Genomic DNA, 19,475 nt, shown 5'->3' with positions numbered 1-19,475 from the left:
AATAGGTATCCATATGGTATTAATAAATTATAAATATACAAAATTATTGTTTTTTAATGCATTAAGATGCAATCATCTACCAACAAAGACAACCAAAAAAAAAAAAACAAAATAATGTTTTTTTTTTTTTAATACTAAGCTAGTTAGAATTTTTAATTTTTTTTGAAGTTAGAGCTTTCACAAAAGTAATGTTAAAAATTTTAGATTTTAACACCTTAAAAAGCTACTTTATCTATTTTTACTATCTCACTTTATAATAAACCAATACCAAATATTCTATTTTTTTACCACATCCTTTAAAATAATATAAACAACTTATTAAAATAATAAGGAAGAGAGAGAATTTGAGTTTTTTAATTGAAAGAAGAGAGATAATCTTTGTGGGGCCAAAAAATTTGACAACCTCGGCCCACTTTATACTAAGCCCAAGGCTCATGCCGAGGAGGAAGAAATGACCGAGGACGAACAAAGAAACCCAGATAGCATAGAAACGTTGTCAAGGACGATCCTGTTCTCGGCATTCCAGATCCCAGAAGGAAAGAACGGCACGTCGTCAATGGCAACCTCCCAGAACATCCCCAGAAAAAGGACAAGTACAGTAGGACACCCATGGGGGTATGGTATAGGAGCAATTCAAGGAGGAATTGTCACCTCCACATTAAATGCACCCAACTAACGTTCTGGCCGCATTAATGAGAAAATGACCCCTGAACAGTGCGGTCTTGGTTGTCGCAACTCACAGAGGGTTTGGGAAGGTGGTTGATGGGACAAACACTCGAGTAATGACCTGCATGATCAACAGATGAAGGGCCAAGATCGATTGGAAGGGGATATATAATGTGAGAGATCCTCCAAGAATGGGGGATCGAAAAGGGGTAGGGAGAAAAAGAGAGGAGAAAACTGTAGCAATCTGCATGATCTTGGAAACCTCTGTAACCTAGCACTGAAGAAAGAAGAAGAACACTAAATTCCTCGGACGAAGTGCCCGAGGACAGAATTTCATACTTTAGTCTGTATCCTTGTTATTCAATCCATACATAACCGTGTCTAGTTGTTGTAATCCTGACTAAGACCTAGTTTTTAAACCCATTCTCTATAAATTTATTGTATTGGGCTAGTTGGGCTTGAGTCCACTCATTCAATAGAAGAAGTGTTCGAATCCAGTCCCTACAATCTTAATAAAATATTGTATTTTATTCTTATCAATTGGTATTTATATTAGTTTACTGTAATTGCAAAAAATTTAGCTTTAACTTTTCTAATAACACATGATTTTTTAGTTTTTTGGTGGTAAAATAGTTTTTTTTTTTTTTAATACTAAAATACTATCATTATTGTGACTGTTTTTTATTATTTTTGTTAAGTTTTTGGATTGGATAGTTGCTAATTGTGCTAGGCTAAGTGAGGAGGAAGGGGGGCCTAAAGTTTTAGAAGAGGGCCAACTACAAAAAAAAAAAAAAAAAAAAAAAAAAAAAAAAAAAAAAAAAAAAACCTAGGCCAGGGGGCTCGGGCCAATTTAAGCACCAAATATTAGGGAAAGATTAAAAAGTCGAAGTGGCAAATTTGGTGAAGTCCTTAGACGCTAATTTTCTATATCTTGGATCTGTGGCTAAGCTTGTGATTCATGTTTGCAATGCACAGTAACACACAGGTTGAAGACTGAAGAGCATGTGCCATTAGACTAGTCTCTAGACCATTACAAATTAAACCGCAAGTTAGATTGGTCGTGTTTGCAAGTTGCAATTGCAAACCTACAAATACAAATATACAATGCACATCTCACTAGAAGCTGAAATTGAAATCAATCAAATGGATATAGGTCCTAACTCCTAAGGACCTGACTTTTTTTTTTTTTAATGGTAAACTGCAAAATTTTATAACTACTTGAAAGCAATTGTTACATCATGGAGAAGAACTTGCTCAATAAACTAAGGGGTCTCTTCGATCTATACAAAGAAATCTTCAATGTTAAGGGCATGTTTTGCTAATAAGTGTGCGGGCTTGACTTTGATTTGATTGATATGTGATATCACTACTGATATGCATGAATCAATTTCTCCAATAATTCAAGTATATGTCGATTTTAAAATCACATTGATCTATAAAAAACTTCAACACTTTGTTTGGAAGCTGTGGCAAGGGAAGAGAATGGAAAATATAAGAAGGGCAAAGAAAACCATTCTTTAGTTGTGTTTGGATATAAGAAAGAAAGGAGAAAGAAGAATATAAAAACATTTCCTTTATTTGGTTTAAAGTTTAAACTTTTTGGCACGTATATTATTATATTTATACCCTTTTACATTTGACATGGTTAAAATTTTTGGTTTGAAGCCACTTAAAGGTATATTAGCCTCATTACATGCGCTTTGCGCTACAATGAACCTTTCTTTTTTAGCAAAAAAAAAAAGTGTTTTTATTATATATATATAATTTTTATTTTGAGAATCTAATTTATAAGTGGAGAAAATAATTTGAAAATTAACAGGAGAGTGGTCCTATTTTTTAGGCAATGTTTTAGTAGAAGTTAAATTTATATTTTTACTAAATTATCTTTTAATTTTATTTCCACTTAAATTTAAGGGTGTATAGATATTTTTGAACTTAAAAAAAAAAAAAAAAAAATCTAAACCGGAAAAACATGTAAATTTAGCTAATGTTTTTTTGAAACTGGCCCACCAACAATTTGTCTTATTAAGCTTTTTTTTGTTCTTCCAGTCAATTTGGACAGACAAGTTTTTGTGGGCCCATAAAAAACATTTTCCCTTCAATTCTTTTAAATTTTCTTTCCACCGTTGAAACCAAACAATGAAAATATCTTCCTTTTTCTTCTTTTCTTTTCCTTTCCGCCAATTCAAACATAGTGTAAAGGTGCGTGTAACTGGAATTGATACTCAAACACTGTCAAATAATACTGTACAGATGAGATGCCCTCTCGGGACCAAGAGTTCGCCAAAGAAAACTACCATTTGCCAGATTCCCCATGTGGTGTTTATTTATTTATTTTGGGTTGCTAAGCACCATGTGGTGGTGTAATGACCGCGTATTGAGGTTGTTTTATGCTTTGATACTAAAATTCTCCACTATATATATATACATATGCCATTTGCAAAATTTAATGCCAATGCTCTAAGAACCATTGTTTAGGAAAAATCATACAAATGGTGGGACATACCTAAAAATGGACTTGCATACCAATCATTCACAGTGGTAGGCCCATTATCCTTCTGAATTTATTTTTCATCGTCTTCTTTGGTCCCATCTTAATTAATTTCAGAAGATATTTTTTAAAATTGTTTTGCACAATCCAGCAAGTAACATAGTCGTGATCATTACGAGCGTGTGTATATATATATATATATATATAAGAGATTCGATTCTTAAAAAAGAAGTATAAGAGACTTTCATCAAAAAGAAGTATAAGAGACTCAACGTTTAAAAGAAAGCGAAAATTACATTTAAAATCTAGCTAATGGTTTAAGGGAGTAATCAAATAAACCCTGGAATTAATTAAAAAAAAAAATCTTAAGATTGTTTTTATTTATTTATTAGAAAACATGATGAGAAATAATTGTTAGTTTAAGTACTATTTGTAACTTTAAAAGCTAGATACGTGTGTGATGAGGTTTTTTTTTTTTTTTTTTTTAAAGGTTTATTGTTATAATTTTTCATTCATAACCAAAATTTTTATAATACCCTTCATATGTTTAATGCATCATAGAAGATCACAGAGTTAGCAATTCACAATATATATAGTTTATAAAGTACACTACACGATATAATTCAATTGAGAAAGTAATATATAAATTTTGTTCAAAGACTTACCAATTTTGATAGGAAAACACCTTACCATTGAGAAGAATTCGGTATATAAAACAGTGACTACAGAAGAAGATAATATCAATTGGAAATAGGATGAAAGAATGAAGAACAAATTGAAGGAATATTGTGGGTTTGTGTAGATTCCACAAAATTAGAAAAGGGAAGAAAGAAATAAATGAAATGAGAAGTTTTTTTTTTTTAATTTTTTTTATAGGAAGTTGTAATTGGTTTTTGTGTGGATTTCCTTTTATTTTTATTTTTTTAATGTGACGTGGGTAGTTTTTTTTTTTTTTTTTTTTGGTGTTTTTGATATAGAATAATGCTAGAGATACAAATTATTTTACAAAAAATTTACAAATTGTTGATGTGGTGAGTGATTAGTAGTAAATGAAAAAGTGATATTAATAGTGGGTCTAGATAAAAACCAATAAAAGGGTGGTCACATCAACATTTTGTAAAAATATTGTAAAATAGTTTGTATCCGTAACATTACTCTTTGATATAACATGGGAATTGGTAGTTTTTGTTTTTGATAGGAACTATAGGTAGTTTTTTTTTTTTTTTTTTTTTTTTTTTTTTTTTTTTTTAATTTATAAGGACTTGGGGTGGTGGGAAGGAATAAGTAACCTTTTTAATAGGAACTTTTTTTTATTCGATCTATAGGAATAAGGGACGTGGGGTATTTTTTTATAGGAATATTTATAATTTTTTGTCAATTTGCAATTTTAACCTCATTTCTTAATATTTTAGGAATATTGATAAATTAATTAAATCATGGGCATTTTTGGAAGTTAAAAATGCAATAACTAACTTTCTGAATCCTCTTAATATAATATATATATATATATATATATGACAAAACTTATATATTGTACTTTAAATGTTGTTCTTTAGGTTATTTCTCTTAAAATTTTGTCATGTGTCGATTTAATTAAAAAATACACTTCAATCCTATGAGAAAAAAGTCATATGACAGAATTTTAAGATGGGAACCTAAAGAATAACATCTAAGTACTATTCTTAAGTCTAATTGATGGTGGGGAAAAAAATGTTGATTTTCAAGATTTTATTTGACTACGTTAGAAGAAGCTAACAAAAGATATTTAAAAAAAAATCATTTTATATCATTTTATAAATATTGATATGAATAAAAATTTTAGTTTTTAGAAAACTCTATTGAAAGTGCATTGTAAATTTCCTACATCGTGGTTTCATGAATAAAAATTTCATTGAGTTTTGAATGTAAAAGTTATATGATAAGTTTTAAAATTGAGAATTTGGAATAGTTTTAGATTAGTTGGAAATATATTGAAAGTAGTTTAAAATTTAACATACACACCTCAAAAAATTATAATAAATTTAAAATGTGGTTGGTTCGTTTAAATCTTATGGGTGGACTTTTATATCAAGTTTGAGAGCTCTTAATGATTAGTATATGTAGAAGAAGTGAAGCTATTAACCCCCCATGTTCTTAAACAAGTAGAAAACTTCGTATTTTCGATTGTTTGGGTAAAATAATGAGTTGCTTTTTGCATAAATTAGAAAAAAGCTTTACCAAATGTGATTGATTGCTCTTCCCTAGCCAATTTAGCCTATTGGGAAGTCACCTTAAGTGGTAGAATGCAACCAAAATCAGCCAAGAAATCAACTTGTTCTTAGGGACTAAAAATGGTTTCAACTAAAGGTTTCAGACACATACAGTTACATGACTCTATTTGGGTGAAAACTTCAGACACGTGTGACATGACCTTCCCTCCATGTGTACTTGATCATGCAAGCATCCCCAGCCTGCATAGCAATACCTATGTTATGAGCTCATATAGAAAGTCTATACTCGCCATCCGAACCACACTCTCTCAAATCCCAAGCAAGCTGCTTGGGCCAAGCAAAAAGGAATAAAATAAAATAAATGTATAAGGCCTAAGAGTAAATCGGGCTTGGTATGTACTGAGCTCATGAAACTTCTTCACAAAAATGATTATCAATAATTACTATATCGTATTTTATTTATAGTTTCTATACAAACACCAGGGGTGGCTGCACATACATTTCAGGGGTTCATTTGAACCCCCTTACTATATATATTGCTCTATTAATTTAAATTATGTTTTAAATTTTGCACACCCTGATCACATATCAGCTTATCCTACAATCAAACAACAATTTAGTGTATTATTTATATATGGATGAGTGTGGTTGTGTGAATTAATAATTATATAGTGCAAGTGGAGTTGGGTTTTTTCATTTAGTTTAAAATATTTTTATAAAAAAAATGACAAATATATAACCACAATTTCATAAAAACAAAAATACCATACAAACTTAACAAAATAAAATGGTCATACTTACATTGATAATAGATAATGAAAACTGATAATAAACTTGATATCGCTCCGAATCAGTAAGGTGGATGGCCTGGCTTCGGTGGGCTGTCGAAACGGTTGATGGCCTGCAAGGAAGGAAACGCAATCAAAGAGGAGACCGGAGAAGACCGGTCGAACCCCCACCGATGGAGAAGTTAGTTTCGTAGAGAAGGAAGTTCCAAGTATTTTGGAAAATTGTCTGAGTGAAAATCTTACCTCTGTCGGGTTCAGACCGGTCCCTTATATAGGGAGCCTGGGACGGTTACTTGTCCAATAACCGTCCCAGGATTTGTGAAAACCAACAACTCCGGAGTTAACTACCTCAACGGATATAAAATTGTAACCGCTAATGGAAGTTAACTTATTCGAAGGGTTTGTTTGAGATAGTTGTGGGTTTAGTCGAAAGTCTAAGTGTTGAACTTCCGTCCGTCTGGCGTAGGACGGTTTAGTCGTCCAAGGATATCTAACGATTGTTCATGGACGAACCTAATGGACGATCATGTCTTTAATGGAGGACAGTTTATGGAGTGGTGCTATTATTCATGGACGTTTCTTCTTCTTCTAGATAAACACTGGGATCAACCTGCGTTGTAGGCTCTGGACGAGCCGTTTGGACGAGCTGGAGATGGATTATTTCCTGCTTCTCTATCAAAACTATCATAAGGTGATTTCAAAATATGAAAACTCGTAAAAGGAAATTGTAAAATTTCATATCTTTGTGTGTTTTTTTTTCAATAACTCAATGTATTCAAGTTTTTTTTTAATTAAAATTTTGTTTTATTTAAGTTTCTTAATGACCCTCTTAGAAAAAATTCTTAGAGCCGCCACTAATAATATTTTTCATAATAAGTATATATACTAATATTATTATAAATGTTTATTAATAAAAATTATTATAATAAGTATTTATAAAAAATAAAAGAGAGAAAAAAATTTTAAAAAATAAAATAAAATATTATTAAATTTTTTTTGCGCATTGAATGAGTTGTTGATTAGTTATTAAGTATATGGATATTGATTTGTTTAAACGTGATAGATTAGATGATTGTACACGTTGGCCACTACGTAAGATTTGAGCACTATTCACGAGATGCATGTAGCTTCACTCAATCAGTTTCTTAAATGCAAGATATTTGTCATTGCCTGCCTGATTTTATTTATCTTAATATGGTCAAAATTTTACACAAGCTTAGCTGCCACGAAAATCATATTATACTCATTCTCGTCTTAACTTAATAGTTAATTCATTGCAAAAGCCGAACATAACAAGTAAAAACAATCCACTGTGAAAGTGCCACCTGGGAAATAAATTTAAAAAACCACGCGTTTTTAACTTTTGAGGCGCGTGAAAGATTCTTCGGGTGTAGGTGGGTAACAGAGAAACGTCAAAAGCTGAGTACGTGGACACAGATCGGCACTTTTCATTAGCGTACTAAGGCAATCATTCAAACCACAAACAGTACCACACACTTTCTGTGATCACTTCAACCCTAAAAAACACGTGTACGATCAACAAAAATTAGCGTCTAGATTTTTTTTTTCTTCTTATTATCGTGTTATGATTGATAACTCTACGGAGAATAATGATAAGTTGTGTACTAATGTATACCAAGTGTATCTGACGTGGTAATCATATCCGTCGTCAACTTTAACTGTCAAAAACGTGTCGGGTATTTTGGTACCGTTGGATAAGTAGATAACGCAAAGCCACATCCCTCGAAATCAGGAACAGAAGGTCGAGACCCAGAAGAACTTAAAAAGTAAAATAAAAATGGTGTCAAATTTTAGATACAGTGCTCGATCTCCAGCTATAAATACTAGTCTCTTAAATCCAACCGCATTGCATTCTTCGTCCTCGTATTCTCTTTTGTTTCCAAAGCCACTCAAACAACTCTCGAGTTCTGGTACTTTTCTATTTTCCTTTATCTTCGTTAATTCAGTCTGTTTGGTTCCCGAGAAATTGAAGGGAAATTTACGTTGAATAGTTCAAAAAACTAACAAAGTTTGTTTTGTTTGTGCATGTTTTGGAATTCGCAGGTGTTTTTCTTATTCGAATCGAATATTTCCCGTACTTTCCTTTAAGGTATTTACTTACTAAACCCACATTAAAAAAAATAATAATTTAGAGCTGAATTCAATGAATCTAAGACTTTTAATTCCTTGGAATCGCAGAGAAACGATCTAAGAGCACCGTGCAAAGAAGAAGAAGACAAAATGACGATTAAGCAGGCGGTTAGGATCTCCGACAGGAAGATCCTAGTAAAAGACCGAACAATCCTAACAGGAGTACCGGACAATGTGATAGCAACGTCCGGTTCGGGGACCGGTCCTGTCGAGGGCGTGTTCGTTGGTGCTGTTTTCGACAAGGAAAACAGTAGGCACGTGGTTTCTCTAGGAACGCTACGTGAGGTCCGGTTCATGTCGTGCTTTCGGTTCAAGTTATGGTGGATGGCCCAGAAGATGGGCGATAAAGGAAGAGACATTCCGTTGGAGACTCAGTTCCTATTGGTCGAGACCAAAGACGGGTCCCACCTCGACGAAAACGAGGAGAACCCGGTTGTCTACACGGTTTTCCTTCCTTTGATCGAAGGCTCGTTCCGTGCGGTTTTACAAGGCAATGATCGCGACGAGTTGGAGCTTTGTTTGGAGAGCGGTGACGTGGACACCAAAGCGTCGTCGTTTACTCACTCCTTGTTTATCAGCGCAGGGACTGATCCTTTTGCTACGATCACAGACGCGATCAGAGCCGTTAAATCGCATCTGAAGACTTTCCGTCAAAGGCACGAGAAAAAATTGCCTGGGATCGTTGACTATTTCGGTTGGTGCACCTGGGATGCGTTTTATCAAGAAGTGACTCAAGAAGGGGTTGAAGCTGGGCTTGAATCTTTGGCCGCTGGTGGGACCCCATCGAAGTTTGTGATCATCGATGATGGGTGGCAATCGGTCGGTGAGGATTCAAAGGAGGAGAGTCAGAGCGAGATGAATCAGCAGCCGTTGCTTAGGTTGACTGGGATTAAGGAAAACTCGAAGTTTCAAAACAAGGACGATCCGACGGTGGGGATTAAGAGCATAGTGAATATAGCTAAAGAGAAACATGGGTTGAAGTACGTGTACGTGTGGCATGCGATTACTGGGTACTGGGGTGGGGTCCGCCCGGGTGTGAAGGAGATGGAGGAATATGGGACGTTGATGAAATATCCAACGACGACAAAGGGAGTGATAGAGAATGATCCCACGTGGAAGACAGATGTTATGGCGATACAAGGATTGGGTTTGGTGAATCCAAAGAGTGTGTACAAGTTTTATAACGAGTTGCATAGTTATTTGGCGTCTGCGGGTATAGATGGGGTTAAGGTGGACGTGCAGTGTATATTGGAGACACTTGGAGCTGGGCTTGGTGGTCGGGTCGAGTTGACCCGGCAGTATCATCAGGCTCTTGATGCTTCCGTGGCTAGGAATTTCCCTGATAATGGGATCATTTCTTGCATGAGTCACAACACTGATGCACTTTACTGGTAAGTTTTCCTTACTTGAATTAGTTCGATATAGTTAGTAATATAACATTTCATGATATGTTTTTCAGTTTATAACAATGAAATTACTGTCTATTTTAGGCAACAGTCTTATCTAACTTTTGTTAGCAAAAAAATTACTGAATTTTTTTCTTTAAAGTGTTGTATTACTAAAAATAATACTATACATTAAATGTTATCGTCATGAGCACTTGATGAAAATCATTGAACGGTTAAAATGAAAATAATTATTTATTTATTTATTTATTTATACAATTAGTGAGAATTGAGATATAATTTGATAAAGTGAGTGACAAATGATGTGATTGATGCAGCTCGAAACAAACGGCAGTGGTGAGAGCATCAGATGATTTTTTCCCGCGGGATCCGACATCACATACAATACACATAGCGGCAGTGTCATACAACAGTGTGTTTTTGGGGGAGTTTATGCAGCCTGATTGGGATATGTTTCACTCTCTTCACCCAGCTGCTGATTACCATGGATCAGCCAGGGCTATTAGTGGTGGCCCACTTTATGTTAGGTAAGTGAGTACTGAGTAGTTAGTTATATTAAATACTCATAAAGAGTCATTCATTATTTCACCAGTTTTATTTATCACTTTATTATGCAACTCTAACGGATATATGTGTATTTTTTATTGTGTTTTTGGGGGTACAGTGATGCGCCAGGGAACCACAATTTTGAGCTATTAAAGAAGATGGTGTTGCCTGATGGTTCCATCCTTCGAGCCCGTTTGCCTGGTCGGCCCACTAGGGATTGTTTGTTCACTGACCCAGCCCGTGATGGTGTTAGGTATTTACCTTTTCCTCTCTCTCTCTCTCTCTCTCATTAATTTTTTTTTTTTTTTTTTGAGAATCATCTCTCTCATTAATTGAATAGCAGTTTGGAGTTGCTAAAGTAAAAGTAGAGTTAGAACTTGGCATATAGAATTTTAGCGTGTGTTAAATAAATTATGATGATTTAAAAAAAAAAATGCTTGATTTATAAAGCATCCATACTAAATTGTACTGATTTTTCTTTTGAGGTAACAAATATAGGCTCATTAATGGTATAAAACTTTAAAAAAAAATGGTCTTTAATAAAAAAAAAATTGTTCAGAGTAATTTTCTAAATTAGATTTTTTTTTTTTTTTTTTTTTTTTTGTGGCTGAGAAAGTGAAATATTATATATATATATATTAAGTTATTAACAACCCAAAATAAACATATTACAGTAATCTAGAGTAGATATTTGTTGGACTTTCCATAGATACACAAAATACAAAGAGGTTGGACAAATCCAATATAGACAAAAGTTATTATTTAAAGTAATTCTCAAAACAGCTAAACCATCAACATACTTATTAGCTTCCCTAAACATGTGCTGCACTGAACCCTGCCAAGGCCTAGCTAGGATGCTCTTGCAATCAGTAATGAAAGCAGTTTTAAATTTTAAGGTTTAATTTATAACCTTTTAAACTGTATGCAATCTAGCTTTAAAAATTCAGAATCAATCCTAAGAAGACCCCAGTTTCATTTTTTAAGTAGTTTATTGATCAAGTAAATACTTTGAGATACTTATACTTTACCCAGCTTATGATGATTTTTTGATTTCAAAAGAAGCATATATATATATATATATACATATATAAATTCTAACAAAATAAATTAAATGATGCATCAGCTTGCTGAAGATATGGAATATGAACAAGTACACTGGAGTCCTGGGTGTATACAACTGCCAAGGTGCAGCCTGGAACAGCATTGAAAGAAAGAACACCTTCCACCAAACCAAATCAGACTCTCTCACTGGCTACATTCGAGGCCGTGACGTCCATCTCATAGCGGAGGCCGCCACTGAGCCCAACTGGAACGGTGACTGTGCCGTCTACTGTCACCGGTCGGGTGAGCTTGTAGTCCTTCCATACAATGCATCCATGCCAGTGTCACTCAAGGTCCTTGAGCATGACATTTTCACTGTCACACCCATCAAGGTTTTAGCACCCGGTTTTGGTTTTGCTCCCTTTGGACTCATCAACATGTTCAATGCTGGTGGAGCTATCGAAGGGTTGGAATATGAAGTGGAGAACAAGAGTTCAGAGTCGGTTGGTAAAGTTCATTTGGAGGTTAAAGGGTGTGGTAAATTTGGTGCATATTCAATGACCAGGCCGAAGAGGTGCATTGTGGATTCTAATGTGGTTGAGTTTGTGTATGATTCGGAGTTTGGTTTGGTGACTTTGAGCTTGGATCAGTTGCCTGAGGACGGTCAGAAGGTTCATTTTATTGAGTTTGAGTTATGAGCAATTCTTTGTATCAATTAGGTAAAGAGAGGTAGAGGAGGGTGAAATGTTGGGTGGGCTAGTTGGGATTCTGATGAGAGAGGGATTTGCCATTGTGTCTGTTGTATTTTAACAAACCCATTATTGTATGTTGGGTTCATTAGTTAATGTAAGATTCGGAGGGAAATAAATCTAAATAAAGTCTCTTTCTTTTGCATAATATATACCATGTCTTTACATTTTTTTTTCCTTAAAAAAAAAAAATAGAAAGAACACTAATCAAAATAGCAGTTTCAAACTGACCAGCACAATCAAACTTATATGAAGAAACATCAAGGCCCCAGACGATGATAATAAGAAGCATGGCTTTCTGTCCAGAGCCTTGCAGAGCAGCATTGACCACTTTTATCATAAAAGAGAATTTGCATTCGAATTCCCCTCAGAGCCGTGGAGTTATTTGTAAGCTGACCATTATCCATTTTAATTGAGTCATCAAGTACCTACAAACAATCATCAAAAAAAAAAAAATATTCTTGTTTTATTTTTGTTATTTATATTTATTCAGATAACAAAAATAAGAAAAAGAAATACAAATATGAATACAACAGCCCAGCGGGATGGAGAGAACCATTAACATATGATGAAGTCATTAATTACCACTGGGATGATCACAAATCAGATTACATGCATGTTCACTTTGCCCAAAATTTAAACCCATAAAAAAAGAAGTTAAATGGAATAAAATGGAGACATGCTCAATGGAGAGCTTGGTTTCCAATTGAACAGCATGGCAGACACCGGGATCATCACATTCTTCGTGTCACATACAAAGCCGTACTCTAATCCTGATATCAGTGAAGATAACAGTGACTTCCAACATTCTGTTTGTTAATTGGCGGGCTCAAACTCAATTACCGTATCATTTTGATCAGTGGAGCTAGGAATTTCTTCTGTTAACCCTCTACAATTTAACAACCAGCGACATGGCCTTCCATTCTCCTCCAAATAATTAACAAAAACTCATGTCAATTGCAAGATTAACAGGAAATTTTTGTAATAGGAAGCCTTTGAATGAATTAATTGAATGCATATTCTAAACAGGCCATCATTCATGATTTCACTCCTACACAATCGTTTGCTGTATTTACAAATCCACTGTACGTATTGATGGGGCATAATCAAATAAGAACCTAACCCAAGGATCCATTAGCATTCTTCCTTTCTGAAACAAAATTAGGAGGAGATGCTTTTGTGTGGAAGTGCAATAAGAATGGAATAAAAAATATCCAGAAACTATCCCTGCCCCTGAACCTTGCTCAACTGTGGAGGAAACTGTGCCTTCATGAAGCTGCCACAGGTGCCGTTGCCATTACATTTGTAATAGTAGTTGTTCCAGTTCTTGATCAAAGTCGTCATCATCTTGCTGTTGTTGCTCTTCTTGTTGTAGCTGCAACAGCGGCTGTTGTTCTCCACAAGGTTGCTGGCTGAATCCTGTTTGTCGATAAAAGATATCTTTTTGGACATTCCAGTCATCAGATATCTTCTCTACTGTATCTCCAATTAATTTCTTATCTTCTGATATGTGCGTTATGTCTTGGGTATCCACCACCTTGCTGGCCTCTTTAACAAGAAATCAAGATGAGAGGCATAAATAAAGAATTGAATTACCATAATTAAACTTCTTAAAGGACAGAAGGACAAAACTGTCTGTAACAAGGGAGACAGTAGAAGAATTTGCATTAAGTGGCACTACAAACAGTGCATGGTAAAATCAGTTTTTTGTTTTTATCTTTTTTAGAGGTGGGGGGAGTTACAAATAATATTGCATGTAATCTTGAGAGAAGATTTAACAGTGAAACTAGTTTAAAAAAACAAAATATAAATGTGAATGTTGTCATTCTAAAAGAGTAGAGAAAATGTGGGTATTAGGAATTTCATAAATAATTTGGAGATTATTCAGTTTTCACAATTCTTTTTAATAAGTATTTGGTATTGACAACGAACATGACATTTGTCAAGGATATGGATTTTAAGAGATATAAATTAAAAACAAAAAATCTATGTAACATCATTGAAAATCATATTGGCCATTCTGACCTAAAAGTACGTAGACAAGTCATACCAGATGTCCTCACTGAATGCCTAAGATTAGTTGATAAGATCTTTTAGGTTGCACTGTGTGAAGGAAATTAGAGTGAAAAATAATAGCTTAAAAAATTTCATCTGAATATCTTCAGGGTTGATGCACCATACTAGCTTTCTAGAATGCTAAAGATAGCACCACTAAATATCGTGATACCACTTGGAAACATATAAGTTGCTCCCATATTTCTCTGCTTATTCTGTTGCTGCTGAATTAGGTAAGGAAAAATAAAATACCTTCAATGGCCAATTTCTTCGACTCTGCATATTCTTTTGACATTTTCTGTAGCACATTCAAGTCAACTTCCGCACCCTGGTATTTGTGGGTAGGGGGGATGAACGATGTTAGATGCAGTATAAGCAAAACAAGCTAATTTGCAGAGAAGTATAAAATGAAATCCACAGGAACACAGTACCCAGTATGACAATGAAGGATTGCCTAATCAACAAGCTGATAAGTGGCTAAAAGGTATAACAGGCAAAACAAACTGACTGTCAATCTACACACACCTCAAAAACCTATGGGTGAATTGTAGATTTAACTGAAAGATGTGTGTTCATAAGAGGACATTAACCCCAGAAGAAAAATCATTTTAAGTTAAAAGTACTACTTTCAAAGTACAGAACAATTTTCAACAATGCAATTCGAAGTTAGCAAACAGCCAGATAACTGGTCAGTCCTCATTCAACTTTGGATCCGCCACCGACATCAATCAATGAAGTCGAATAAGCACTCCCGAAGAAAAATTCAATCAAATTTTACATACTCTTCTCAAGGTTATTACAACATTTGCAGCTTGTGTTTGATCTGGAGCCATCTAAGTTGGGTTAAAACTCACTTTGCTTTTCCCTAATTACATTTACAATTGGATTGGTTTGGGTTAAATGATCTCCAGCAGTCATCAGTGCTTTCCATTGATAGGTAAATACTCGACTCATGCACTGCAAAATATTGAACCCATGAACTTACCTTCCATCCTTTCTAATGGGGAAGAAGATGACATCAGTACAAGGAGCATTGGCAACAGTCATCAATGCTCAGTATGCCCTAAACCAATTGGTAACATCCTACTATAGTTTACATATCGCAATTTTGGAAGAATTTCAAAATTCTATGATTTATCACGTAGTTGAAATATATATATGGATGCAACCATTCAAAAGTGGTAGATTTCTTGTTGAATAAGTTCAAAAGTTGCAGAATTTTGAACTACTCTCAGCCCCTTAGAGCGAGACACTATAATCTGAAAGAAAAATAATGTATTTTTCACCAATTATGTCATTATAATGAAATCCAAAAAGTTGATATCCCTGATCATGCGTCTGCTGAAGGAGTGTAAAGATATATAAATGTATCTCATAAAGCACCATGATATTTACCAAGTCCAAGCGGAGGAAGTGCTCTATCCGAGTATTAGCAAATAACCTGTTAGTCAAAAGGAAAGCAGGAAGCAATAATATGTTCAGATTATGTGAAATCACGTGTAATATGTTTAGTAAAAAAAACATAAAATAAAGATAATATGTTGCAACATACTTATCATATGCAACTTGAATGCGGGCATTCTGTAATTCTGTGAGTTGATTTACTGTCTCTGTAACAGAGCCTTCATTCATCTCCACAGACCCAAAGAGGAACATTTTTTTCTCAAGCATCCTTTTGACCAAAGCAGATACCACATTTATACCTTTTTCTTTTGCATCAACAACAAGGTTTGTAAGTTTCTTCAGCTCTCCTGTCAAATGGGAATGAAGTAAGCTGAGAGAGAGAGAGAGAGAGAGAGAGGACATCCTAGGTTTTGGTTAAACAAAGCATATAATAACACTTTCATTAGAGTCCATTCATGAGTCAAAAATAAACCAGCCACCAAGCTGGCAGAGCTGAAAGGAATAGTACCAGAGAATAATATTCGAGTACAGATTAAAACTAATTGGTGCCTTTACCTACTAACAATCACAACCAACTCTTTCCATATCAATTTTAGGAAAGTAAAACAGAGAAGATGTTTGTGTTGTTCTTTTTCTCACATCAACAATGATTTCACAGTTTTAAGAATAATAAAGTGGCAGCTGACATGTATGAATTTTTCTTTTTTTAAAGGAAAGAAGAACTGAAGAAGAAGAAGGTAAAATTGACCTCCAGTCAGGAAAATTAATGGTTAACAGCAATACATGTTATTTCAATCATTCATGAATCCGAGTAGGGAGTTTGCCATCCACAACAATAACATACGCTCTGCCCCAACTACAAATGGATTTGACTTTTGAACCTACTCCTATAAAGCACTTCATGAAGCCATCAATTATCATACTTAGCATCACTTTGAAGATAAATACCATGGTCTGGAATTGCTAGATTAGGCAACATGCAGAACATTAAGCTTTAGGAAGTTCAACAAAAAAACAACAAAACAGAACAATCCATCAATGCACTGCAAGAGAAACCACAATTACACCTTCTATTGAATGCAAATCTACATCAATAGCATATATGGACATGATAATAGAAAAGATCATCAGAATTCGAGTATGGGAAAAGTCAAAGAAAAGCCTAAGAGAAGATGGTTTAAAATATTAGTTTACTTATGTCACAATAATATAGCCAAACACTACAAACTTAAACTGCAGGCATAAGGTAGGTAGTTTGAAAGGTTTAAATTCATACAATGAATGCAGTCGGTAAAAGCATTGAACGCACTTTAGTACCAAGTTTAGTGTACAATCATACCAAGGGATAGATATATTCTGAAAGGAGGTTTGAAAGGCTGAGTCTCATAGAGGCAGTAAAGGCAATAGAGCCCACCCAATCTGCGTGATAAAGAAGCATTACCTACAATGTAACCTGCACAGGAATACTCAAGAGTTACAATACCATGGCAAAAAAACAAAGATAATAGAGACGAGAAAGTTCCACACGCATCCAATGAGTTTTCTATCCATGACTTTTGTAGATTGAGGAAGTGCCATTTGAGCTAATATTCATTGGCAAAACTTAATGTAACATAAAATTTACGCAATTAGTAATTTTTGTGGACATAACAACCTCTGAATCAAAAAAGTTTCATATAAAATTCAATGAATTCTCATTCCATTGTTTTCATAATACAATAAGAGATGCAATTAGATAGATTAAACACAATTAATAAATAAATTGAATAATGTAAAAGAGCGTACCAATTGAATGGGCATACAAAGATTGCATAAAGAAGGCCAAGTTGGAAGAAGGACTAGCCTCATATATGTAGGAGAACTTTCTAGAAAGCCAAACTCTCTTCATATCAGCCAAAGCTGTAGATTCACCCTGTTAAAAAAATCCACAAGGATTAAAATATAAAAACGAATTAATAATTTAAATTAAGAAGAATGGTATAATTAGAAAATGGTACCTCAGCAAACTCGCCTATAAGCTCATCAATGTCCAGCTTGAATGGAGAGAGATCCATTTGCTTACGAAAAAAAAAACTGCAGATATTTGAAATCATAAGGTAAAAATCAAATTTGAAAAAGAAGAAGTAAAACATGGTATTGAAACTGAATATTCAAAATAGAAAATTTTCTCAAGCATTCATATGATAATGACTACCGGTATTGATAATCGAGGAAGTTTCAAAACCAGTTAAAGGGTTTGCCAATTCGTGAGAAAAAAGTAGGAGAGAGGAGGAGATTACCGTGGAAATGATGGGCACTAACCCCTTATTGGACGCCGGTCCAAGCTGCCCAAGAAAATATATTATTGGACGTCGCCGTCGATCCCCTTACTCTGTAGCTACAAAGACGTCGCCGTCGACGCCGCCACCGGCTCTGGTAAAACCCTGGCCTTCGTGGTCCTACTCGTCGAGATCCTCCGCCGCAACAAAACCCCTCCTAAACCAAACCAGGTTCGTTTCTAAATCCTGTTTGTTTGCCTAGAAAGCTCAAGGAAAATTAAAAAAAAAAAAAAAACTAAATGGAAAATTGTTTCGTTTTTCGTGGTCCCACTCGTCGAGATCCTCCACCGCAACAAAACTCCTCCTAAACCAAATCAGGTTCGTTTCTAAATCCTGTTTGTTTGCCGAGAAAGCTCAAAGAAAATTAAAAAAAAAAAAAAAAAAAAAACTAAATGGAAAATTGTTTCATTTTTTTCTTTTTTCATTTACCTATTTTTCTCGTGAAAGATTATTTATAGAATAAGTTTGTAATTTTGTTAATTTAAAAAGGGTAAGTTAGAGAACTCTTTTGTTAATAATTTATCTATTCTATTTTCTTTTTAAATCTTTTTAAATTTTTTTCATTTGAAAAAATAAAAATAAGGGTTTAGAGATATTTGAAACTCTTCCAAATCCTTCTATTTATTTTTTAATAAATTTCCAAACAAGTTTCATTAAATTAATCTCCCTTTCTCTACTCTACTCCCCTCCTTTTTTTTATTAAGGATTGATGGGTTTTCTTTACTTCCAGAGAGGGACAGAGAGAGAAAGCGACAGAGCTTCTGAGAGAGAAATCGGAGAAGAAAGAAGATGGAGCTTGTTTGGGGTTTGTTTTTGACTTTCACGGACGATGTTAACGTTGTTTGCTGAACTCTATTGATTAATTGAGAAGACAGGTGACACGTAAGCAAGAAGTGGCAAGCAACAAAAATAGTCCATGAACTCATTGGACTGAACTGGCCCAACATGCAAAAAGATCGAGAAAAGTGAAAACATGCGTCGGAACCAATCCAGACATAGGAGCTGATTTTCTTTGAGATTTGTATGGTTCTTTCTTGCTTTGAATGATAATTCGGTTTCAAAAACATTAGACGGGTGACTGATTTTTAAAATGGGTAGTTTAGGAACACTACCTAGATTATTTTATTTTATTTAAGAAATACATAAGGAATTGTATTTTTTATAGAAACAAATACACACTTAAAAGGGAGAGGAAAATAGGTGTTTTTGTGTTTTTCATAATATTAATATAAGGGATTATATCTAAATTTTATCATTTTAATTTATCATAGAAGTAATTGATTAATAGGGTGATTGCATTACATCAAAGTTGTCAAGTGCAACCAAAAAAAAAAAAAAAAAACCACCCGTAGGTGATGTTTAGTGGGTTACAACATCTTCTACTTGTCTACAAGCTTTAAAGCTTCCCTATAATTATGCTCCATTTTAAATTCTTGAAAAAGTTCGGAGAATAGTTATGCGTTTCAAACAATACTTAGTACAGTTTAGAATCTTGTGCATATGCACTGACATAACACACATGTCATATATATACTTATATAACTTTCTACCTAATAAATAATGAACTATTCATCGTATTATGTAAGAAGTTAATAAATTTGAATTATATTTAGGTAGACAAACAAATGACATCTAATGATGCCGAAAATC

The 19,475-nt window shown here is 34.2% G+C and overlaps 2 protein-coding genes across 3 annotated transcripts; one reads left to right on the top strand and one right to left on the bottom strand.

Moving 5' to 3' along the window:
- Positions 1-7,886: 7,886 nt before the first annotated feature.
- LOC115977105 (probable galactinol--sucrose galactosyltransferase 6) lies at positions 7,887-12,198 on the top strand. Of its 2 annotated transcripts, none has more exons than XM_031098766.1 (6): positions 7,887-8,086; positions 8,204-8,265; positions 8,355-9,697; positions 10,030-10,239; positions 10,377-10,511; positions 11,382-12,198. In XM_031098766.1, exons 1-6 carry the CDS (start codon positions 7,954-7,956, stop codon positions 11,995-11,997), a joined length of 2,499 nt encoding a protein of 832 aa, XP_030954626.1. In that variant the 5' UTR covers positions 7,887-7,953; the 3' UTR covers positions 11,998-12,198. The 2 variants fall into 2 exon arrangements, with proteins under 2 accessions (XP_030954626.1, XP_030954627.1); XM_031098767.1 differs by having other exon boundaries at positions 7,894-8,086; positions 8,220-8,265.
- A 409-nt stretch (positions 12,199-12,607) lies between these two features.
- LOC115977107 lies at positions 12,608-18,366 on the bottom strand. Its single transcript, XM_031098768.1, has 8 exons — positions 17,787-18,366; positions 17,505-17,580; positions 17,293-17,419; positions 16,847-16,960; positions 15,656-15,854; positions 15,499-15,544; positions 14,356-14,431; positions 12,608-13,596 (listed from the first exon to the last, which is right to left on the bottom strand). Exons 2-8 carry the CDS (start codon positions 17,559-17,561, stop codon positions 13,346-13,348), a joined length of 870 nt encoding a protein of 289 aa, XP_030954628.1. The 5' UTR covers positions 17,562-17,580; positions 17,787-18,366; the 3' UTR covers positions 12,608-13,345.
- Between the last annotated feature and the right edge of the window lie 1,109 nt (positions 18,367-19,475).

Source organism: Quercus lobata, chromosome 2 (genome assembly GCF_001633185.2).
Source record: "Quercus lobata isolate SW786 chromosome 2, ValleyOak3.0 Primary Assembly, whole genome shotgun sequence".
Taxonomy (NCBI): Eukaryota; Viridiplantae; Streptophyta; class Magnoliopsida; order Fagales; family Fagaceae; genus Quercus; species Quercus lobata.
Note: the sequence above shows the minus strand (reverse complement) of the source record. Positions and strands in the feature narration are given on the sequence as shown.